This window comes from Aulonocara stuartgranti (assembly GCF_965226115.1).
Source record: "Aulonocara stuartgranti genome assembly, chromosome: 7".
Taxonomy (NCBI): Eukaryota; Metazoa; Chordata; class Actinopteri; order Cichliformes; family Cichlidae; genus Aulonocara; species Aulonocara stuartgranti.
This window is the reverse complement of record NC_138945.1, coordinates 4,411,413-4,436,524: the sequence shown is the minus strand read 5'-3', so window position 1 is coordinate 4,436,524 and position 25,112 is coordinate 4,411,413. Positions and strand designations below refer to the sequence as shown.

At 40.3% G+C, this 25,112-nt stretch overlaps 2 protein-coding genes across 2 annotated transcripts in view; both read right to left on the bottom strand.

Annotated features, from left to right (window-relative positions):
• Positions 1-266: 266 nt before the first annotated feature.
• gins3 (GINS complex subunit 3) lies at positions 267-11,984 on the bottom strand. The gene is made up of 3 exons (XM_082538135.1): positions 11,485-11,984; positions 8,886-9,119; positions 267-2,087 (listed from the first exon to the last, which is right to left on the bottom strand). Exons 1-3 carry the CDS (start codon positions 11,653-11,655, stop codon positions 1,857-1,859), a joined length of 636 nt encoding a protein of 211 aa, XP_082394261.1. The 5' UTR covers positions 11,656-11,984; the 3' UTR covers positions 267-1,856.
• Positions 11,985-17,521: 5,537 nt separating this feature from the next.
• Positions 17,522-25,112, bottom strand: part of znrf1 (zinc and ring finger 1) — a 62,995-nt gene continuing 55,404 nt past the window's right edge. Inside the window, exons 3-5 of the mRNA XM_082541973.1 lie at positions 23,010-23,115; positions 20,391-20,482; positions 17,522-20,207 (exon numbers count right to left, since the gene is read on the bottom strand). Coding sequence (XP_082398099.1) covers positions 20,425-20,482; positions 23,010-23,115 — 164 coding nt within the window. The 3' untranslated portion in view covers positions 17,522-20,207; positions 20,391-20,424. The remainder of the gene's footprint in view (positions 20,208-20,390; positions 20,483-23,009; positions 23,116-25,112) is intronic.

Genomic DNA, 25,112 nt, shown 5'->3' with positions numbered 1-25,112 from the left:
CTGCCTCTCTCTCCCTCCCTCTCCTGCTGCTACTTCGATCATGAAACTGATCAGTGATCAGCTGATCGGCTTTTCTGTCGCGAGTCCGTCTCTCTTGTTTGTTTATCGCCCACTTCGCACCAGAAAGAGGAAACCAGCGGCTGAACAACAGCAGCACGTTTAAGCTTGATAAGCTGTTGTTAGAATTTATTTAATATTACTTTCTACTCGAGGATCTTTTTCTACGCAGCTAACGGCTATGCAGGGGCGGATCTAGCAAAGTTTAGCCAGGGGGGCCGATAGGGCATTAACAGGGAAAAGGGGGCACAAAGTCATACTTTTCTTTCTTATTCTCATTTAAAATGTGTAGCTTTTAATAAATAATTATCCGAATCTTACACCCAAAGTTTTAATCTGATGAAAAATGTATAGAAGTCAATTACTGTAAATAGTAACTATTAAGTCTAATATACCCTAGTAAGCTATAGTACTTTTTCCATCTGTGCAGTCTGCAATTCTGTTGAAGAAAGATGCTGAATCTATTTAATTATTCTTGAAAAAGAGTTTATTTCTGTCCATTTTTTCCCCACACTGCATGAAATTAAAGTTGATTACGTCGATTAAGCATCATGAGGTGGAGGGTGGGGGGTTCCCCCATTTCTTTTTTTTTTTTGCTTGAGTTTGCAACCCTATTAGTTAGGTTGCTTACTCTTTAAAATACCAGAATAGGGAGGATGGTGTAGGTTTTGATCAGTATTTCTGAACTATGAAATATTTTGGGTGCAGTATATTTTTTTTGCATACAGGTATAACAAAATAACTTTAGTGTTTGTTTGTTTTTTGTAACTTGAGTATGAACTTATACAAAAATCAGCAAGATATTAAAAAAACAACAACACTATAACTGATTCATATCGGTATCGGAAGATATCAAAATTTTTGATATCAGATATAAAAAAGTGGTATCGTGCCATCTCTAATCTACTGTACAACATAAAGTGCCTTGAGGTGACTATTGTTGTGATTTGGCGCTGTATAAATAAAATTCAATTCAATTCTGCCAGAGGTTTCGTCCTGTCAAAAGGGAGTTTTTCTTCCCACGGTCGCCTTGCTCATATGAGGTCATCTGATTGTTGAGGTTTTGTCTATATTATTGTATGGTTTTTAGCTTAGAACAGAAAACACCTCACAGCAACTGAATTGAATTTTCCTCAAATACGCTCAGATACAGGTGAACCTTGAAGTGTTGGCTCACCCTTTTAAGTGCTGCGGGCATAAAAAAATTTGAAAGAAATTTTATTTACAGTTTTTATATAACTTTAATGCACATTTAAAAAAAAAAAAAAAAAAAAAACAGCTGCTTGTTTAAGTGAAAACACAATGATGTTTTGTTTTTTTTGCACTAATAAAGTTGTGGAGTTGTAAAGTATTTTGTCTGGTGTCAATTATATTGTCAGTTATATCATCGCAAATTTTCAAATGTATATCGTGATAAATATTTTTGGTCATATCGCCCTGCTCTAATACCAATATCACAAGTTTATTAACAGGCCTTTAGATATTAGGATGAATATCTTCATAACGTTGCTTTGATTTTAGATTTTTAAAAATTCAAACCAAAGTAGAAGATATTATAACTCGCCTTGTAATGATAGAAAGTAGCAAATGTTTTGAATCTTTACTGGTAAAAACAGTCTTTACTTGTGTAAATGTCACAAAGAAGCTTCTTAATGCACGCAATGTGACAAATAAATAGAAATGTCTTTATACTCCTTACAGGGTCCACGTCTCAACACTCCCTGCATGGCTCAGGCTGAGGGGAAGAAGCGGTCCGTGGACAAAGACGGCACTAAAAAGAGTCTTGCGGGTGAGCAGGGCTAGGGCTGAACATCAGTGATTTTCCTCTTGCGGTAGTTGAGAACCAGGCTGGAGGCAGTGAGCTGCGAGGCCTGCCCCTTCTCCCAGCTCTGGAAGCCGTTTAGGCCGCTCTGGCCAGACCTGAATAGAGCCTTCTCCAGACAGTCCAGACGCTCCACGAACGCTGACGTGTCCTCGTTGTAGGCGTTCTGGGAGGAGTCCATGGTTCGCCTGAAGCGAGCGATAAATGTCTGGATGGAGGACAGCAGGAAAAGTTTAATGTGCAGAAACTCACCAAGCAGTGAATGTATTTTACATTTTAGGCATGCTTGCAAAGTTTTCAATCAGAGTGACCCAGTTTGTGCAACACAGCTCACCTTTGATAATCATTTTAATGCTAAACTTCAGACATGTAGAATTTCATGTTTTCAACTTTCAGGCAAAACTTCAAAGCTTCAAAAAAAGAAGAAAAAAAAAGAAAAAAAACTTGATCTCAAAAATATTGGCAGTAACATCAGAGTGTGTCTAAACATGGCTCTCCCCGTTGCTGCTACATTGAGCTGTAACATTAAATTAAAAAAGATAAACGATTATTTTCAATAACAGTTAATTTGCTTTTTCTATTTCACATTTAAAAAAAAAAACAAAAAAAAAAAACAACTTCACAGGAAGAACAAAATGAAATTGTGGGTCATCCAAGTACGTCAACATGAGCATTAAGGTTTGTTCCCAGGATATTTTAATTTAACCCGGCTTTTGGAATAAACATTTAGTTTACTCCAAAGGCCGGGTTACAGGTTGGGAGGCAGGTGTCACAGCGATCAGCATCGACCCCAGCCGAGGCCTTTGTGTGGAGTTTGCACGTGATTTTGTCACGGGGATGATTACGTCATTAATTCATTACTAGTATTTCAGAATCAGAATACTTTATTAATTCCCAAGGAAATAATTTAGGATTCAATATCAGCAGATATCTGAAGTAATGGTATCGATATCAGATAGGACTTGGACAAAAGTGGGTCAGTGCATCTCTAGCACAGAAGGATAGCCACACAAATATATTATAGATCCAGCTGTGACAATATAGATCAATACTAACATGTGTGACTCGAACATTGAAAAAAATTACTATTTCAACAAGAAACTTAAACAATTTAAAAAAAACAAAACAACAAACTGTTATTTTTCTGTCAATCACTATGCCACCAGACTGATTGCCACCTTTAGTTTTCTATTTTTTCAGTCAGAATGCAGTCGTGCATTATTCATAACTAGGGGTTCTGACAAACGGTAGTAACCAGACCGAAAGGCAGCGCACATTTCGGTGCTTTATTTTTCCCAAGCTGTGATACACTTCTAGCCAATCGTTTTACGTTTCCGAGGATAGTAGGCGGGTCCAGGTACGTACGTTTTTTTAGAGCAGAGCTACAGATTAAAAATGCCCAAGGCAAAGCGGTCAAAAGCCTGGCTATACTTCACAGCAAAATATGCAAACTCAGCAGCAACAAGTGCTATAAGCTGATACTGTGATACTGTCAAAGGAGGTAACACCTCGAATCCGATGAAACACCTGGCGACGCATAGCGTTTTTTTTTAAAAGCCCAGAAATGCGCCGTATTTGATAGCTTGCTGCGAGACCTCACACCGAGCACATCTACTGCGGGTGGGTTGCCTGTTATCGGACCCGGAGTTAGCAACATCCCCCAAAAACACGAAGAGGAGAGTCCTGGCCCCTAGCCCTGTCAGTGTAGCAGAAATGATGACGGATGATGATGCAGCAGCAGCCGTTCTTCTCTGCGTGAGTAGCTTAATGTTGTTCATGTGTAATTTACGTTGAGTAGTCTAACCATGTTATTACATTAATGCACGTAAGGTGAACTAGCAAACATCGTCATAGCTACATGCGGCTGTCCTCTTGTTTGATGGCAGATACTCCCTTCACCCTGGCAAAAAAGGCTAAAATGACCAAAGAAAAAGTGGAAAACAGTTAAACATGAGAGGTTTTGGACAAAGTTTGTGTTTTTTCCATTGTTTAAGCACTGCTTCCAGCCAAGAGTGATACCATATATGCCCCATAGCTGCAGAAAAGGCTAACATTGTTATCTTTTTACAAAAAACCAGCTGAACATGACAGGTTTTTGGACCAACTTTGTGTTCTCCATTCTTTAAGCACCGGTTTGAGCACCGTTTGAGCACCGGCACCGTTTCAAAAGTACCGGTTTGGCACCGGTATCGGATAAAACCTAAACGATGCCCATCCCTATTCATAACTGATAAATTTCAACACGACAGATTAAGCTATTGTGCTCACGTTAAAAATAATCTTACAGCTTCTAACAGTTTGAGTTATGAGAGGCTGCAAAGAACTCTGAACATGTGTTTCTGTTTGTGTGTCAGAGTCAGGTTAAAGTGAGTCTGCCTGGTAACAGCAGCACTGTAACACTTCCTGAGCTGACTGCACCCCCTAGCTGTGATGAAGAGAGTAACACTGGTTTATCAGTGAATGTGTGTCCTGTGAGCATTTTTAATAAAACGTCTGGGCTGCTGCTTCTGTCAGTCAGCTACACCAGGACAAATCCTCTTTCCTTAAACAAGACTAAAGAGTGCAGTAACACATGCACAAAGTTAAAGACTCACTTTCTAATCTCATATCTGTTCATTTATGCAACAAATAAATCTCACGTTCAGATTTCTGCTTGACACAGAAGGTGACATCAGAGCCATGAAACACTGTGACCTCTTTACAAGGAAAAACTTCATGTCTGGCTGCAGAGAGAACAGTGGTCTGCCCCTGCTGGTCCAGGAACGCATAACATACCATCAGCACGCGTTTGATCTTGGTGTTAATCCAGCAGAAATCCTTTATTTGGAGGGCTTAGCACCTCAGAGGATGAGAAGACTGAAACAGGGCTTAAAACAGAGAAACGTTCTGTGCCTCATCAAGTGGGGAGGAAATCAGATACCACATTTCGTGAATTCTGGACAGTTTTTAATGCACCACTCTGCACCTTTTCTCCATCAAACATTGTACAAATGTCCACGATTAATACATTCCTTTTAAGCCATTTATCACCCTCTGCATTTAGTAACTCACGTGTTTAATCAAATGGTTCTGCTCGTGTTCAAAAGTTACAAAAATCTGTTTTGGGAGCAATTTTAACAAAACTGTACATTAACCTCTTCATTCAGATTAGCAATTAATCTAGAAAGCTACACATGCATAGCTGAAAAACATCATGCAGGTGTTCCTCAGCGGGAAAACAAAACTGTTGTATCCAAAGTATAACTTTTTAGAAAAATTCAGAAGTATCCAACACAACTGTTTCAAACTTTTCAGTTAATTCCTGCACCCTCAAAGAGGTTTAGGCCATCCAAGGAAACAAGCAGTCATATATTCTTGTTATCTAATAGCTTAAAAAAATGAATAATTGAAGTAAATCTGTAATATCTTCCTGATTGGAAATGGGTTAAAACTGCACAGCTTTCTCTATAAGCATCTGCACAGCTTGCTAAGAAATATGGCCTCGGTCATTCTGGTTAACTACAGAAAAAGTGTCGAAATTGGTTCAGGAGGTAGAGCGAGCTGTCTACCAAACAGAGGTTGTTGGTTCCATTCCTGGCTGCTTGAGTCCACATGTTGAAATGTTCTTTGGCAAAGATACTGAACTCTAATTGGCCGATTCCATCGACCGGTGTGTGTGACAGTCAGCATGTGCTCAGTGGCACTGTGTGAATGTGGCTTTCAGTAAAGACTGCTCCTCTTTGAGTGCTCAGGCATAACAGAAAAGCACTCCATAAGAGTCAGTCCAGTTACCAAATCTGCATGTTATATAATATTTCAGCAGCTGAGTCTGAATAGTCATGATATACACGATAACTATAATTATATACACCCTGAATTTCTATTGGAGGAAGCATTTTTGGTAATAATGGAAGCACTTTTACAGTAAAAGATGGATGGAGTTATTTCAAGCCTGCATATTAAACTTACATCACACAAGGATCAGTTTACCTGGAAATCATTAAGCAGCATTACTGCCAGCAGCAGTCAGACACCACATTTAGGAGGTTTTAGGAAAACAACATGAATGCTTTAAGATACTCTGAGACCTTCAGACACTTTGATAATAAGACAAGGACAAAAAGGTGTAGCAGGAACGGAAAAGATACAAGAGCCATGCAAAGGCTTCAGTGACAGTATGTTTCAAAGGCGATCGCAGTCACGATGACCAAACACAGGCTCCAATTTCTTTTTTCCATCTTCCACCTCATACAAAGTGCAGAAATTATCCTCACTTGCAAAACACGAATAGAAAGTGACAGTCAGAATGGGCCGTCGGTATAGACAGCTTAAGCTGGACTCTTTCATTTGTTTTCCTTCAGTTTTTTTTTTTTTAATATTATGAGTGGCAATAAAATGAGCTGCTCAGGTACAAACCATCTGTACACAAAGATCAATACGCAGACAATCCAAAACTCTGGTGGCAACTTAAAATTCCACCCATGCACTCATTTTAAAATGTTGAGCTTTTAATGAAGAGTCCACTTAATATCTGCCACCACAAGAAGCTAATGGCTTGTACTTCTCCTGTAGGTCTGCCTCACCTCCCATAGCGCGCGCACACACACTGTTTTCATGAATCTGCAGACATGCTGTGTCCTTGATGAAGGAAATCAATCACTGCACATGTCATGTGGAATAAAAACCTCTGTCTGATTTATATATGTATTATTTCATGGCTGTGCAGCACACACCTGCTATTATTACAGTGGGTCTTAGTCTGTGTTTCCTTTTTTCCTGTTACAATGGTGGCTGCTCATACTAAACATGATGAAACCTGAGGCAAATACTAACATATACAGGATAAAGCTGGCACTTCTATAATATCTTTCTACTCAGTTGAGTAATCAGAGCACTTTCTACTGCAAATTTCATTCACCCAATCATACACACATTCACACAGGCCTTTTGTCTATCCCTAGTCACTTCAACACATACGGGCCAAACGAGGGTTCAATATCTTGACCAAGAACACTTCTGACTGGAGGAGTCGGGGATCGATCCACCGTCCTACCAATGGAGTAACTACCACCTGAGCCACAGCTGCTGGCATAACTTAACCAAACATTGGTGATCAGGCTCAACAGCCACCCCAAGGTGCTTATAAACTCAACAAGCCACGATTTAGCATTCGCAAAAAGAGTCAGTATTTGGAGTGCGTGACCAATGAAATGGAATAAGAGTAAAAAAACATAACGTGTGTCGCTTATACTTCTTACAATCACAGCTCTATCATTAAAACACAGGCGGCTGTGACTGTAATTAAAACTGTATTTAGTTCAATTAAAATGTTATTTACTTGTATCTAAGATAAGGTTGGCTATATTGTTTCAGCTGCAGTTCTGAAAAATAAGGCAAGTTAGTGAAGGACAAACACAGAAGCCTAAATCAAAGAAGTAAGTAGGCTCACTAACAAATTTTATATAAGATCGGCGACACAGCTTAGGTGCCTGGTTTTATGATCAATAAAACCAGGCCAATAGGTCAATAAAAGTGTTTAAAATTTCCCTACAGAATAAATAAAAAAACAAAACAAAGAATGAAAAAAAAAACAACAACAACAACAACAACAGCAGAATTAAGTTCCTAAGAATCTATTCTTCTCAATAATGTTTTTAAGACTTTAGACACTCATACCGTGTCCAGACTAGGGCTGCCACGATTTGTCGACTAGTCACGATTACGTCGACTATCAAAATCGTCGACGACTGATTTAATAGTCGACGTGTCGTTTGAAACTTTGTAAGATCGCAAAAGACGCAGGAATAATAGCAGGATTTAAGAGTGTAATAACGGACTGAAACAGAAGATGGCAGCACAGCATGTACAAGGATGCCAGCTGCCGTTAAACCCCGAAGAAGAAGAAGCAGCTGTGTCCCAGAATTCATAGCGCGGCCCAGCTTAGTTTCCAACAATGGCGGTAGCTAGTTAGTTTTAATATTACTCTTATTATTCTTTCTGGGTCACAAAATAAACGTTTAACATATTTTCAAGCGAGAATGTAGCTGTGTAAACCTCAAATATCGGCTCAGTTTATCAGGACACCACATATTTTCAAAAGCGCTCCGACGTTTTCGGAGACGTCTGTTACCCACTAGCTCGATAGCTAGCCGGGGGCTAGGTCACTAGCGCGGTGAGAACACCGGACTCCCGGCAAATTGTTTTCAAACTCACCGCCGTCTTTCGCGACTCAGGTTAAATATATATGAGTCACTTAGATAAATTAAAAATGTTGTTGTTTGGCTTTTTTTTTTTTTGTATTTTATTTGTTCCTGAGTAAATCGGTTTGGCTGAGATTAAAGTTATAGTTTTTACACAGCTGAATAAACGTCAAGCAGACAGCTGATTATCAGAAGTGTGAGATGCTGGAGAATATACTCCGGTGTCCTGTTATATTTTAGATAGCAAGGAGTTTATTAAACTTTACCGAAACAATCTGCAAATTTCATTAAAATTGAATAAACTATCATCTTGTCTTTATTTTTCGTTAGCACCTTAAAAGCTTAAAGCTGTAAGCTAATGATAGTTATATAAGAGCAGATGCTGCTGGTGCAATAAGCTGTAGTTTTACGTCCAGTGGATGATGATCTGATTAGTCGACTAATCGCATAAATAATCGGTGACTAGTCGACTATCAAAATAATCGTTTGTGGCAGCCCTAGTCCAGACAGAGGTCTGAAAGATGGTGACACTATTTTCCAGACACCTGTTAATTTCTTAAGTCGAACCTAACATGCTTTGGAGCAGGCACTGCAGGACAGTAAAAGATAAATAAGGATTATTTTGCACTTTCAGTGATGCAGATCTACTCTTTTTTTTTATTATTAATCCTTTATTTATCCAGGTAAAAAATCTCATTGAGATTAAAAATCTCATTTCCAAGAGAGACCTGGCATCATGGCAACAAAAGTCACATACCACATAGGTATATAACACTCTGGTCTCTCTCATCCTTGATTACCTCCATGTTAACGTTTGTTTTTTTTACCTGCAGCAAAGTCTGTGCGATCTCAGGATTCTCTGGGCTGTCAAAGTGCAGCATCTGGGATCCCAGGCCATAGTAGTAGGGCCCCATCTTATGGAGGTCCACCACGTTGGGATCAGCATTGAACACGGTCCTCCAACCCTCTTTGTACACCTTAGGAAGCTCCACAGAGACCACTTTCCTCTTCCTCTCGTACAGGCCCTTGGTCAGCCACAGAGGAAGCTCCATCTTTGTACCCTGGGATGAAACAAAAGACAGTGATGGAGTAACAATACCCCGGCTCTCTGGAGCTCTAATAGTGCTACAGGGGTGTGTTTTGGTGTACACCGGATTTTTTAAGAACTCCAAGACCTCACATGTACTAAAGCACTGTTCACTTTACTGTAATACCTACAGCAAGGCTTGACGTTACCTGCTCCTTTATGTACTTAGAAATATTGCTTTTCAAATGTAGTTTATTTGTTTAGTAGTAGATTTTTAAGACTAGTACCACCTTCTGTGCAGTGGAACTCACTGATGTCTTCACAGACATCTTCAACATATCACTCATCCAGGCTGTCGTCCCCACATGTTTTAAAGCCACCACAATCATTCCGGTTCCAAAAAAGTCATCTCCCTCCTGCTTTAATGACTACCGTCCTGTTGCACTTACTCCCATCCTGATGAAGTGCTTCGAACGACTAGTCATGCAACACATCAAGACTGTCCTGCCCCCCTCCCTGGATCCCTTCCAGTTTGCGTATCGGCCCAACCACTCAACCGATGATGCCATCTCCACTGCACTCCACTCAGCACTCACACACCTGGACAAAAATGACTCATATGTTCGAATGCTGTTCATAGATTTCAGTTCAGCATTCAACACCATAATCCCCCAACAGCTCATTCAAAAACTGGTCCAGCTGGGGCTCAACACCTCACTGTGCAACTGGCTGTTGGATTTCCTCACCGGAAGACCTCAAGCAGTACGGGTTGGCAGTAATACATCCAGCACCATCATTTTAAACACGGGGGCCCCGCAGGGATGTGTGCTGAGCCCCCTCCTCTTCACTCTGCTGACCCATGACTGCACTCCATCATACAGCTCCAACCTCTTCATCAAGTTTGCGGACGACACAACGGTGGTGGGTCTCATTAGCAACAGGGATGAGACCGACTACAGAAGTGAGGTGAGACGCCTGGCCACGTGGTGTGCTGACAACAATCTCTCTCTGAATGTGGAGAAGACGAAGGAGATTGTTGTGGACTTCAGGAGAATGCACACCCAACATGCTCCTCTGACCATTGACGGAGCGTCTGTGGAGAGAGTGAGCAGCACCAAGTTCTTGGGTGTGCACATCACAGAGGATCTCTCCTGGACGTACAACACCACAGCACTGGCCAAGAAATCACAGCAGCGTCTCTTCTTTCTCCGCAAACTAAGAAGAGCAGGAGCACCAGCCCCCATCATGTACACTTTCTACAGAGGCACCATCGAGAGCATCCTGTCGAGCTGCATCACTGTGTGGTTTGGAGCCTGCAATGCGTCCTGCCATAGAACCCTCCAACGCATAGTGAGAGCTGCAGAGAGGATCATTGGTGTCTCTCTCCCCTCCCTCCAGGACATTTACAGCACCCGTCTCACTAAAAAAGCCCTTTGCATAGCGGCTGATCCCACGCACCCAATGCAAAGCTTCTTCAAGCTGCTGCCGTCGGGGAGGAGACTGCGGAGTCTCCAGGCCAGGACCAGCAGGCTGAAGGACAGCTTCATCCATCAGGCTGTCAGGAAGCTTAACTCCCTCCCGATTCTGCCCCCTCTCCCCTCTCTCCTCCACGGTCTCACTGAACTCTGTCACACACACACAAACACACACACTCTCTGACTCACTCACTGGCCTGCACCAGTTACCAGTCACTTTGTGGAGCATTGGACTGCCATTACCTCATAAGACTTTGTTGTTACACTTTCTCTTACCGTACACTACTAAATCTCCATTTGCACTATTTGCCTATTTGCACTACTCTGCCTGGTTTACACTCAATGTCACTTACCCATTATATTGTATATTGTATAGCTTTCTTGTTATATGTAAAATTGTATTTATTTAAATTTTTACTTTTTAATTATTTTACTTGCATTTTTAATCACTTTTATATTTAAATATATTTAAATGTTCATTTGCTATTTATCTAGGGATTGAGAGTAACGCAATTTCTATTCTCTGTATGTCCTGTACATGTGGCAGAATCGACAAATAAAGTTGACTTTGACTTTGACTTTTGACTTTCTGGTAGCCGACTGAAGAACACTTGCGATGCTAACTAGCTGAAGCTTAAGCATACACAAGTTAGAAATTTTGATACTGGTATAGTTGTTCGCGTTTATAAATACGCCGAATTTACACGCGAGTCCTGTCTATCCTTGAACGCTGGAAACTGCTTTTTCGAAGATTCTCCCTTTATAAATACAATGACATAAACAAAAGTATCAAAAATATGAATGAAGTTTAGCGAGATGTAAGTAGCTTTGTGAAAAAGATAAATGGGCGATTCCGGTACTTTTGGTTTACTTGTTTTAGCATAAATACATTCGCAAAACTTTAACTGTTATGTGTTTACCGACCTCCGGGATGTCCTGCGTGTCACTCGACTTCTCCAGAAAGCCAAGCCGAGGGAAAGTGCACTCTGTCCGGATAGGAAGTCTCTCATGAGAGAGCAAAATATCGTCCAAAGACAGGAAATTCTCCTCCATACCCACCCCAGGCGGTACGGGAAAATACGACTGCGTGTCCATTTACGTTTGAATAATCTGTAAAGCGGTCAGTAACAAAAATACTTTTAGTAAACTGTTATTGACGCAACCCAGCTCCGCTATGTTTACAGTCTGTTTTACCTTTGCTGTTTTGGCGCCAGAAAATATGACGAAACAACCAGAGCGGCAGAGAGCTCAAGACCAGAGCAATCGATTGCTAGTGAAAATCAAACGAAAATCAGTTATCGATTATTTTTCTCTTCTTTTTTTGTTTTTTGTGTTTTTGATTTTTTTTAAACGTGCTGAATTTCATTTTCAAATTATGTAAGGACAAATAACAGGCTTAGCCCTTATTATAATACAAGTTGTTCATTCAAAGAAAAGCATAAAAAAATTTGTCCATAAAAAGCAATCTGTAATTACAATTTCAGCCATTAGAGGTCAGAATGTAACCATTAAAAATGTAAAGTCACCTTGTATCAGGTTGTAAGAATGTTTCGCTGTAATGATTGCAATTGTAATAATTACATCTACAATTGTAAAAAGAAGATAAGTATCTTAAACTATGAATGCCAAGTTAACACTAAGTTTTCTGTGAAGCACACTTAAAAGTGAAATTAGCATACTTCAAACTTGTCTTCCCTCTGACCTTCTTTATATATCTCTTGATGACATTGATGAGTTTATAAAAGAAAAATTGCAGCAAGTCTATTCAGTAATCTTCCTTCTCTCCATTCAGTAAGGGTACCTTCAGTTTGCCTTGGATGTGCATACTGCACACCAAAGTCATGAGTCATGCTAGTATCCACAATAAACATGTGATTATTCAAATGCTCAGAATGTAAAATAAGTCATTAATTTAAATAAAATGCAGCAGTAGTGAATGAAGGTACTATCTTCGTTTGTTTGAGCTGAGCCAGCAGGGACTTTTCACTGTGAGAAACTGACTAATTTCCACAAAACATCATCCCCCTCTGTTAGCTGCAGGCTATGATAGACTGAGAACACTGTGTGTCCCATAAACAGGCAATAATAGCTGCAGTTATTATTATTAGTTGGTTTTCTGTGTTCCATGCATCATAATGCTGAAGTTAAAATCTTCTCCTGAAATCCCTCCATGCATCATGGCCATAATAAGCAGAAGGGATGATCTCAGCACTAACAGGCCTGCAACACTTTATTTGAAGTGGCGCTCATGAGGCATCATAACCACATTATGACCGCAAGTGCTCTAATATTAGAAAAACACGCAAGTGGGATTGAACACTTTGTGCTGAAGTTCGTAGCACTTTCCGCTAACACTGCATTAGGCATTGTGACACAATGTGGGTGCTCCAGAAGAAACTCTTGAGTAAAATATGGAATGGAATTCCTGCAAAAAAAAAAAACCAACAAAAACTTCTGGTTGATTTGGTGAGCACGTAAACACTGACAGGTGAAGTATTACTCAAATCAGGAACAGAGTTAAAGTCACAAATAAATAACTTGAGGATTTTTGTGTCATTATTATGTAATTTTTGGCTGGGATAAACTTCTGGCATGATATGAATGGTGTTTTGACTCCTAACCAACATGTACCACACACCCAACATAGCTGCAGACCAAGCACACTCCTCCCCAGTGGTGCTCCCTGATGGCAGCTGCCTCGGACAGCATGACAGTGTATCCCCACTACACCGCAAACCTGCCCAGGAATGGCTGCAGGGAAACAGCCTAAAGTCTTTCAGCTGGCCTCCAAACTCCTAATCTGATCCAGAATCTGAAGGGTGCGCGTGAACAAGTCAGATCCATGGAGAAGCCCACAACCCACATGACCCAAAGCATCATCTGTCAGTGTCTCAGTGCCAAACTCTTCAGGAACCCTTCAGAGGTCCTGTGTCTACGCAAAGTAACATGATTCTACCCAGAATTAACCAAAACGTATTATACAGGAGAGGTGCTTGAACTCAGCATTAAGGTTAGGGTTAAGATTTGCTTTCCAGACAGTACCATGAAGACATTTTGGTCCTGCAGTTCTGCTGCCGTAAGTTTTTTCAAGCAAACAGGCAAAAGTTCCTTAAAACAAGATGGATGTTAACCTAAGCTCACTCCCACCCCTAACCCTGATATAAGTGACCCACACAAACCTGGCAAATGTTAAAAATGTGCCATAAATTCTAAACCCAGTACATCACACTGTATTTTGTCACATGCCACCTGCATCTCAGCACTGTGCACAAGATGTCTCTGGTTTTTTACATCTTCTTGCTTCAGTAATTTGTGTCTGCATGTGGTTTAGAAGGACTGTGGTTTGGCATAAAATAACCACTGGTGACCAGCTGAAAGTGACAGCCCAGTATCAGTAATACCCCAATCCAGTGAGTCACAGCCTGGACATCCTGAGGCCCTGAGACATGCTGGCAACTTTCACAAAATGGCATTACTTTACATATGAGTGAGAGCGCACCGGCTGTGAACCTGGAACACTTTGATGGACATTATGAAACTGAAAAACAAGATTGAAACTGATTGAAACTGTATGTTTAATAAATGGAATAAATGTTTAATCAAATGACACTGCTCAAAGCTAAATAAAAAGATGTAAAAGAATCAACCTGATATAAAATGATATAAAATGATATAATCCCCACATGCTGTAGAGGAAACTTTGCTAACATGTGTACATTTGGAAAGGCAACAGAAAAAACAGCATAAAACTGACATATTTTGTGATGTCTTTATCAAATTTGCAGTTGTTAATGTTGTTCGCACCTTTAGGTAGCGCTGACTTGTTCGTTTACATTTTGAACTGTACATTTCTACTAACTACACACAGCTGCTAATTAGGTTATTAGCAAGGTTTTTTTTTTTTTGTTTGGTTTTGGCAGGACTTTAGTTATTTATAGAGTCAGCGTAGTTTAGGATCCTGTTGTCAACCTTAAAAATCCCAAAATCCCAGCTCTTTTTACCCCGAGGATAAAAATGCCACCTTCTCAGAAACTGCTGTAAAAATTCTTATAAAGTCATATTTTTTCCACTTTAAATGACTCGGTGTTTAAAACTACTTCAGCCTGAAACATAAATATCAAATATTATTTGTATTTAATCATATGTTTTGTGATTTTAACCCTTTAAAGGCCAATATGTTTACATAGCTCCACTAATTTTTATCAAAAAAAACAACAACAAACCAAAAGTAATCTCCATAAAATACATTTTAAGGAGTAAATGATCCAATTAATTTTATCAGGTCCTAAGCTGGGTCAATGATTGGCAGCATTGATTTTCATGCATTCTTATTTTTTCAACAGTGTCAGAGAAAAAAAATCCTAATGAAAATAATGCCACCTTCCCACAAATGGCTGTAAAAGAATTATATAGTAATCATTTTTTCCACTTTAAATGACACAGTAAAACTGCTTCAGCCTGCAATTTAAATATCTAATATTAATTATGTTTTTTGGATTTTAACCCTATAAAGAGGAAGGACTCTAGGAGCTGAGGTGGAGCTGTAAATAGGCAGACATGTAAGCCTCCCACGTGGCGCTGCCAGCTCTTCTCTTTCTTTTATGTTCTGCAACTATCAAAAATAGTTTAACTTTGCCCAAAATAATCTCATGTAAGGCTCAAAGATGCCCATTTATTTTTCTGTTCACAGGATCAAGTCTGAATATGCATGCATGCATGTTTTGATTGATTTATTGTTTTTCAGGATGTGTTTACGTGTTTAACGCTGTGTAAAAAAGTAGTGCAAAAGTTCACATACCTTTTATTGCTGGGAGGGGGCCACACTAATGTTTCCAAGCTTTCACATATGTTCAAATTTACCTCATTTATTTCCTCTGCAGTGAAACGTCTATGTCAGACTGAATCATACGTTTCTGACACAGACTTTCCGTGATGAAGACAGAAAGACTCTGACAATCAGTTTGTTGCTCCAGGTTGCATCTAGAAGTGTTTCAGGTGAATCATCCAGCAGCAGACCCATGACTGTCTCCAAAAGGAAGTGAGCAGTATGCAGTTATGCAAACAGCACAGCAGTGGCAAGTTCAGTATGTCGCAGTTTTTAACCTGCAGTAGAACATCTGCCTGACCCATTTAAGGTCTGCTCAAGTGCATATGGACCTGTTTCCATGACTACATACTGGAAGTTGCCTTCTTAAATGAAAAAGCTGTCAAAATATTGCAAGACAAGAAAAGAAAATTTTGTGTACTGATGTATATTACATAATATCGCACAAGTACTGTTTTATTCTGTCATGTCTCACCAGTCAAAGAGTCTGCATGACAAAGTGTCATCACTTTAACAAACTGATGAAGCCTGAGAGGGGCTTTTCTTTCTGTTAATTGCTTTACTTGTGGGCGATCGTGGCTCAAGAGTTGGGAGTTCGCCCCGGCTTGGACAGTCTCGGTCGTTGTGTCCTTGGGCAAGACACTTCACCCGTTGCCTACTGGTGGTGGTCAGAGGGCCCGGTGGCGCCAGGCAGCCTCGGCTCTGTCAGTGCGCCCCAGGGTGGCTGTGGCTACAACGTCGCTTGCTATCACCAGTGTGTGAATGGGTGGATGACTGGATGTGTAAAGCACTTTGGGGTCCTTAGGACTAGAAAAGCGCTATATAAATACAGGCCATTTGTGTTCATTTTCCTGCTCCTTTCAGATCTTTTTTCATTGTTATTTTTGGTCTTTTGTGTCTTTGCAGCTGTTTTGCAGCTACTAGCGCTCTTTTTGTGTTTCTGTAAAGTCATCTGCTGACATCCCGCACTATGCAACATGCTCAGTATGTTTCCCGCCATGCATTTGTGTAAATAAACTGTGGTAAGTGTCCTTTTGGGCACACTCAACAGTATGTAAACTGACTTCTTGAGTTATGCTGCCAACTGGAGACCTGTGAATATTTCAACCCATCTTCATTTGAGATACACCAAGAAATTCTTTACAAATTCGAAAAGTATATTAGGTGTAGAAAAAAAATACATATATATTTAAACACTCAGATTATTACCGACGTTAGACTTTGACAGCCTTGATCGGTGTGCAGCACATGTGCATGGAATTGTGGGTTATTTGTTGTCCCGTGCTTGCATGCTCTGATATTCCCTTGATATATAGATTAGCTTTCATTTTGCTTGAGCTTCCTTGTTGTTTTGTGCCTCTTTTTCCATCTTGGGCTTCTTGCAGTGTCTACATGTGTCAATCAGAACTGATTTAAAACTTTATTGACACACACATTTGGGCTTGCTGTTTTGAACCACCTCTATGTTCAGGCTGGAAATGAAGGATTTGTCTGTTTTCAGTGGTTTTCATTATCTGGCTAGTAAAGTAAAGCCCTTGATGCTAATCCTGTGGTATCAGAATATGTAATTTGGGGCTTTTGGAAATTGTTCCTGCAAGTCGTGGCAACTAAAAGAAAAAAATGTATGTAAAAAGTGTTTCATAAACTGTTGTTTATATTTACAACATAGTTAGGTTTAGGGTTTGACTTCTCAGCATGAAATTAGACCTCGTAGTGTTGATTTATTGTTAGTTACCAATCCTATCTCATTATTCTTGACCTGCAGGCTTCATGACTCAGGCAGTCTAATGCACAAACAAAGATTTTAAACTCTTACCCCATACTCATTGCCTTTTAAATGTTTTCTCTCTGAAAACTATCAGATTGGGTTCTGGGAAATGTTGTTAAATGTTAAATGACAGAGTGAAATAGGTTGAAAGCAGATACCTCGCATTCAGTCCTAAAATAACTCCTGGAAGGGCGGGGGGGGGGGGGGGGGTTGTGTGCTGAACATTTCTGAGCGATGTAAGAGTGTCATCCTGAAGGGATCAGCAACAACACCATGTCCCAGTAAAACACATGCAGGTTGACCATGAAACCCACTTCTCCTGCTGGAGAAGTTGAATCTGGGTCACAGAATGAAAGCTGAAAATGGTCTGTCATCTAGCACAATTTATTCCACCATTTGTTTACAGTAGCTTTGTAAATGCAGTTTGTATGTTGATTCGTAGTAGTCTTCACACATCAGCTCTTGGCATTCTGAAGAGTGAGTAACACCCCACATGACTGGAATATTAAACAAATATTGTTAAATATGAACAAATGAATAAATAAGCCCCGTTCAGCGGCTCCACAGTGGGACTACAGAGTCCTTTTAAGGGTCTGAGTGGCTCACGTCTCCCGTCGCAGACAGCCAGACCTGCTCTAGCAGAAATACAATGTGGGGAACCGACAGTCGCAAAGACCAAGAGGCGCCTTTTCAGTTGCAAGCACACATGCACGAACAGTCATGGATGGATCGTGAGCCAACAGGCCCGCGGGCACAGGCTTGTAAAAGGCCTCCACCAAGGAAGACACAAAGAAACGACAAAAGACTTTAACTGACACGGTCGTCGCTGTTGTCCACCTCTGCTCGTCTTCAGGGTGCTTCTGCGTTTGTTCCTCCATTGTGTCCATTTATTTCTCTACCTGGTCCTTTTTTTATTTCTTTAAAATTCTTGGGGTTTTTTTTACATCATTTTAAATTGTTTTAGAAATTCTGATTTTCATTTGTTTTTGTGGAATTATGAATTTCTTTGATTTAATTGATTATGAATGTCCATGTTGCAGTTTTAAATTATTTAGAGTCAATTTTTGGCTGTTTGGAAGTCATTCTAGTCTCTCAGTAGACATTTTGAGCCCATTTAAAAAAAATTCTAACTGTTTTGATTCATTTGAGTCATTTTGAGTATTATAAATTATTATGCGTCTGTAGTTGTTTTTTCTTGTGTCATTAATCTGTCTGTGGCTGTTTCAGGTCATTTTGAGTCCCTTTGGTAGTCGTGGCTGTTGTTTTGAGTTATTTTTGAATCTTTCTACGTCATTTTTGAATCATTAGTGTCTCTTTGTAGTTGTTTTCAGTCATTTGGTAGCCACTGAAGTTAGTTTAAGTGTCTTTGCAGCAATTTTAAATCATTTTAAGTCTCTTTGTTGCTGTTTTGAGTCAGTCGAGTCTGTCTGTAGCTGTTTTAGGTAGCTGTGGGTCTCTGATTTGGATCTTTTCAAATTTCTTTGGAGCTGGTTTTAGAATATTTTCAGTTTCTTTTTATTTATTTGTTCCATTTTCAAATTGTTTGGGTCTTTTTGAGTATTTTCAAGTCCTCTTATTATTTATTAGCAAGAAAAGACAGACTCTGGACCGGGGTTATCTGACTCCTTGGGCCTTGGTGCTGTGCCCAGTGGGCCTGTTCAGAAATCCTTCCATGCAAACAGTCATATGCACAGAGACACTCATTCACACTGGCTCTTACTCGAGGCTCTCACAAGAAAATGACTAATCATGATCACATGAAAAATCTGGCAGATCTTAAAAGAAAGAGCCGAGAGAGGTTACAAGTGAAATTTACAATATGTCATGTCGCTTCTCTGTAGCTGTAAACATCAGCAAAGTAAAGGGAGGACTGCCAGTCGCACACACGGGGAACATGGACAGCTACACTGTAAACATTTCAAAACACACACGGCACTGTCTCAGTCAGCCCTCTACGATAACCTTTCATGCTGCCTCACTCACTCACTCACACACACACACACACACACACACACACACACACACACACACACACACACACACACACACAAGGCTTCAGCAAAAGCTACATTGTCACCAGTCCACGCATACACACACACCCACATAGTGTACATACACATACCAGGTGAAGCCTGACAGTGGAGCATCCCAAACACACATATCACACAGTAGGAGCATAAACTACATCGCTGGCTCCTTCTGGCCTCCCAGTCAGGACTGCTCCTTTCCACCAAGCCCCCAGTCCCTCTTACCAACCCATACATACAAGACAAGCTGACGTCCCAGTTTGACACTTTTGACTCTTTCTGCCTGCCCAGGTATGCGTGAACCACATCTAAATAGCACTGCGGAGACTTTAAATTAATTATTTGAGTCATATTGGTGAGGAAGAGTGCAGAACTGAGGCAGGAACTATGAGAAAAGAGCACACTGGGAGCCAGTCTGTTATGATAGGACATCACCAAGTTGACGTCCTATTGAGATAAGAGGCCCACCCACTAATGTACAAGTCTTTTTCTCATAGCGAGCTCCTGCAGCTCAACAATCATCCATTTGCCGGTTTTCTCCTTCTCCTCCTCCTTCCATATCACTGGTTCCCTTCCTTCTTCCTTCCTCCGCTCTGCTTCCACTCCTCTTCCGAGTTAAGGCCATGGGAGGGCTGGACACAAGTAACTGACAAGCCTGAATCCAAAGATGTGATGTAAGGCCTGCGAGGACCTGAGCGTGTCAGGGAAGCAGCTGGCCGCGGTTGAGTCAGAAGGGGAGCTGAGGCCAACTAAGCCCTTTAAGGGACTCTGTTAGCTTGAAGAGGTGCGAAGGATGAAAGGAAGGGTGGTGGGTTCTCAGCAGTATCATCAGCAGATGTAAGATGGAGGGAGTGAACGATGGTTCGACAGTTACGCTTTTTTTTTCTTTTGGTTCAGTTCTCAAGGAGTAATTATTTTGGTAGGATGATGGATTCTGTCAGGATACGTAAGTGTTGATCACTTTGATTGTTTCACCAGATTTGGTTACGCCTGTGTCCAGATATCCCCGGCAGGACCACGAGATGTCCTGTAACAGACAAGAAGGTCAAGAAACAGAAAGAGATTTTACTCTTTGGTATGTATGCCTCATTTTCAGTCTGTCCTGATCAAATCCACCATTTAAGCAGCAGTAAAAAGACAACACTGGCTCTTTTGCACACTGTACACACATTTCGTCTGTAATATTTGGCCTTCTGAGTGTGTTTCTTACCTTGAACAGTATTCAGAGTGGGCCCGGTGGTCAGTCAGTCAGAGGGGTGTTCAGGGCAGGACCGATTGATCTCAAACCATGAGTCTATACAGCTGCAGAAACAAACAGAAGGCATGACGCTGCGTCCTGAATGCAGCTACAAACACAGAGTGAACTTAGTGCGATTACTTGATCTATGCAGCTGATAAAAATAGAAATTTGATTAAGCGTTGAGAGCTCATAAGAACACAATTGAATTATACTGCAGTCTAAGATGGATTCAATACTACAGAGGGTTGTTGCTAAAGTAACACGTAGGCATGTTGGAAGGCCTCCATATCCTCCCACATTAGCAATACATACACAACATGCAACTTATACTGTAAACGAGACCCAGGGGGGAACACAAGAGCGGCACTAATGTGCATTATTTCTCAACTTGTAACATTTTACATTCTCGCTGTGTTTATGGAAAAGTTTGCAATAAAACACCCCATAAGTCTGTGTGTGGGTGGAAGGACATCTTTTGTTTTAAGCAGCAATTTAAGCACCGTAAAGTATAAAATGCTACATTACAAGTAGAAATACATGAGGTGCAACCATCAAAATGTTTTTTAATAACCAAAAAAAGCAGCTGTTTTGCAAAGCAGCTCCAAGCATTTTACCAGGATTTTATATAAGCATGGTACCTTTTTAAAAATTACTACAGTGAAGGAAAAAGATGATTTATGTAACATTTAGGAGCATATGAATCCAACACTTGAAGGGTAACAGCTATAACAGTAACTCAGGTATGAATTTTTCAACAAAACACCGTACTTACACCATATTGGTAATATTCACTGTTTTTAACACACGTCACATATAAGCTGGAACTGAAAAACATAATTTGCTGGAAAAACTTGATTTGAGAGAAAAGTAAGGAAAATAAAATAAACTGATATATTGCATTGCTGTCTTAAAATGACTGACTTTTGTTTTCAAAACGATACTTCAGAATCAATGTGGCCCTGTGGAGCTGTGCCCCAGATATATAAATTCGGAGGCTAAAAGTGAAAATTCTGTGAGTAAATGTGCCCCATGTGACATTTTGATCACAATCACAAAGCAAACAGCGCCCATCATCCACAGTATGAATGATGATTACTCTTATTGCGAAACCTTGGGGAGAGTGTTTTTGCTGCTGCGTCTCGGTGTTTCGACACAGGACACTACGAGGCAGGGGTGGAGCTAACTGTGAAACTGCACTCTCATTGGCTAACAATTTCTGAGTGATTAGTTGTTGAGCGATGAGCATACGCTGGATGAAACTCCTTTTTATTACTTCTATACAACCAGAAGTCTTTTTGGAACCACAGCAGTCGCCCCCTGCTGGCCAATAAATAAAAGAAACGTAGTTAACTTAGTTTACCGCTCTTTTCCTTTAGCTTCAGTTTTGACACCTGGATATGCCTCTTTTATATATATATATATATATGTAGTTTCTGTTTTTCATTTGCTACGCTTCAAACATCTGTTGGAGGTATTGGTTGGAAAAAGGCACTATCATCAGAGTGCATCCAGTTGTAAATCCATGACTGCGTAGTCAGCATGCATCATATGGAAAAAACAGGCTTCCCTGTAAGAAAAGCTAAGATGTTGTTTTACTTGTTTGAATTGTCCATACCTTATTTATAAAAATCAAAAGTCTGGGCTTTTATGTCTAGAAGCAGGTGAGACTCATTTTTTTGAGCAGCTTACTTACTGACCCGGAGTCTAATGTATACCTCATCCCAGTGCTAGCTTATATAAACTGTGTGAGCACAAGCTAATGTGTGTAAGAAGATGGTAAATGCAGTTCACTTAATGATGTCATTAATAACAAATGTTTTTTTCTTTTCTTTTCTGGAAGTTATGCAGAGCTGCATTATAAAAGTTTTTAACTCTTAGACGCAAGAAAACAATTCAGACATGTAAATTTGGGCTTTAGGGTCTAATGGCTGGCTAATGATGAGTTACAGCCTTGCAGTTATTTACTAAACACACGCAAAAACTTGCAGGCGTTTAGCTTAACTTTATGACAAATGAGCTCAATATAATGTAAAAATTATTAAGGTCATGATGGAGGATATTCTCCTGGGAGGAACAACACAAACAAACAGAGAAAATAAAAGAAACAAAACACGATTCTCAGAACGGTTCTTTAGTTTCATTTAGGAGTTGCTCTCTGCTTACACTGCTGGTAGAAAATGTATGGACGGAGTACTTCTCCTGGGTAATATACTATATAGCCACCTTTATTTTGAAAATATAATTCTGATTACATTACGGTGACAAACTCAGTGAACCCGGGACTTTTGGGACTTCTAGGGATCAATAGGCAGTTGCATAAGGCTTTTCCATTCGTATGTGGTAATCATCTCAAGCCATCCAGATAATGTGACAGTGATATATCAGTGTTTAGATATGCTATCATTCAATAGTATAATATGAATAACCTTTAAATCAAAGGCACAGGACCCGTCCATCATTAAGGAATGCCTTTATCGAGATGCTGTAAGTCGATTTAATTAGAAGAAGTGCAAAATTATATAACGGGCAGTGATTCAAATGTGTGTGTGTGTGTGTGTGTGTGTGTGTGTGTGTGTGTGTGTCATTCACCTTTTGTGGTAGATGCAGAGGCACGGCAGTCTGGCTATGGTGTCCCCTTGCTGCAGTTCCTCTAGACATATCACACACTCACCGGCATCCCTCGCCAACACATCATCTGAGGTGGCAGCCGCACACAGACACACACACAGCAGAAGACGAATCAGTATGCACCAAAAACATTTCAGAGCATATCAAACACAGTAGAGAGCAGTGGGGGGGAGCAGATTGGTGCATCGCACACAGCAGACACAGCTTAGTGGTTACCGTTCGCTCCGTGCAGCAGTGAACATGCACGAGAAGGAGTTTGGAGATGAATCAGGAGCTTCGAGTCTGTTTCTCCTTGTGGAACTGGATTGATTTCTTCAATCTGCTTAACGAGTGCTGAGATTCTGCTTTCATGCTAATATACAGCGTAACCCAGCAATGCAGAATGGTTCTTTCATCCACAGTGTATGATCATATTCATATTCCCTGAAAACCTGGCTTCACTTTTAGAGTGTTTCTGTCTAACATTAAAGAAACTCTGTGCTGGTTTCTCATAAACAAAAGTAGGGGTGCACTGAAATATTGGACAAATATTAGAACTGTCAAGATCATATTTCCTGTGATGAAAATAAATAAATAACCATAAAAACAAAGTGCCAAAAACTGCAGTTCCTTAAATGGCCACTTGAGGCTTACTACAAATGATTAAGTGAACCCCATAGACCCATAGACTAAAATAAACTTTTATATAAATTAAATGGATTATTATCATGGGTATTTATGTAAGCTACAACCTCTGAGCCAAAAAATAAGCCAATCCACATGTGGCAAAAAATGTTATTATTCTTATGGACAGCTGAGGCTGGTTGTAACATCAAGTCACTCCTGTTACACACCCAACTTTACAGTCTGGTACAACAAAATACAGCAATATATTCCCCTTCAGAAACTGTAGATGGTGATTTCTTTTTTTCTTTTTTTTAATCTTAGTTTTAAAAAGTCGCTAGCACTAGCCAATAACTCTGCCCTCCACCCCCTGTTTTCAGTTCCATAAACCCAACACGATGCCAAATAGAACTTATTATTGTAAAGGTTTCAAAACCAGTTCATTGTGGTGCATCAATTAGCAACACATATGTCAGCATTCAGAGTGATTCCCCAAAGGAAACAATGATGTAGATTCAAAAAACACTTTAAATGCCAAAAACAACAAAAAGCACAAAATGTAATCCAACATTATGTCCCTGCTAATGAAAGAAAATCAGAAAACTTTATTTTTTGCCCCCTAAGAGTTGCTTTACAGATATAAATGGCAATCAAAACTGAAAAAATACGTTGACTGGCCTTTTTTTTTTTACATAAACTATTTCAGCAGCTCTTCAAACAAACATCTAATCAGCCAATCACATGGCAGCATCTCAGTCCACGTAAGCATGTAGACACGGTCAAGATAACCTGCTGTCGATGGTGATGATGAAAGGACGACTAGAGGAAGCAAACCTAAGCCCTTACAAAGTGTTTTTAATTTACTTTAGTTAATACTTTACTTTACTCAGGCTTGGGTGTGTCCTGTGCCCAATGCTACAAGTACAAACACAATCGAATGAAACTGCCGACTCCTCAGCCTACATAAATACGTGTCAGGAGCATTAGTGAACATCAAACATGTGACCGACTGCAGCATAGTAAGTATTTCTGCGACTGCTGATACCCTGAGAATTCGAGTTTACTCAGAATTGAATGAAAGGTCACACTGGTTTGAGCTCCTGTCAGCCAAGAAGAGAAATTTGTGACGGTGGTGGACACTGGCCCCCCAGGACTGAACCAGTAAAGAATGAAGGAAAAAAAACACCACGGTCTGACGGATCTCCTTTTCTGCTGAAGCCGCAGATGTTAGGGCCACAATTTAGCATCAACAGAATGAATCCATGGCCCCACCCTCCCTTATGTCAACTGTCCAGGCCACCACTGCCACTGCTGCTGCTGCTGCTGCTGGTGTAATGAGGTGGGAAATGTTTTCTTGGCATACTTTGGTCCCCGGAAAATGATCAATCATAGTCTGAATGCCACAGCCTGCAGGAGCATTGCTGCTGACATTGTACATTTGTATAACAGTAAAATTAAACA

Excerpts from the sequence above, each read along its gene's own strand:
- gins3 (XM_082538135.1), bottom strand. The coding sequence starts at position 11,655 with ATGGACACGCAGTCGTATTTTCCCGTACCGCCTGGGGTGGGTATGGAG. Across the intron at positions 9,120-11,484 it reads ACACGCAGGACATCCCGGAG|GGTACAAAGATGGAGCTTCC; the intron begins GTCGGTAAACAC and ends GTTTCATCCCAG. Across the intron at positions 2,088-8,885 it reads TCGCACAGACTTTGCTGCAG|ACATTTATCGCTCGCTTCAG; the intron begins GTAAAAAAAACA and ends TCCTCCATCCAG.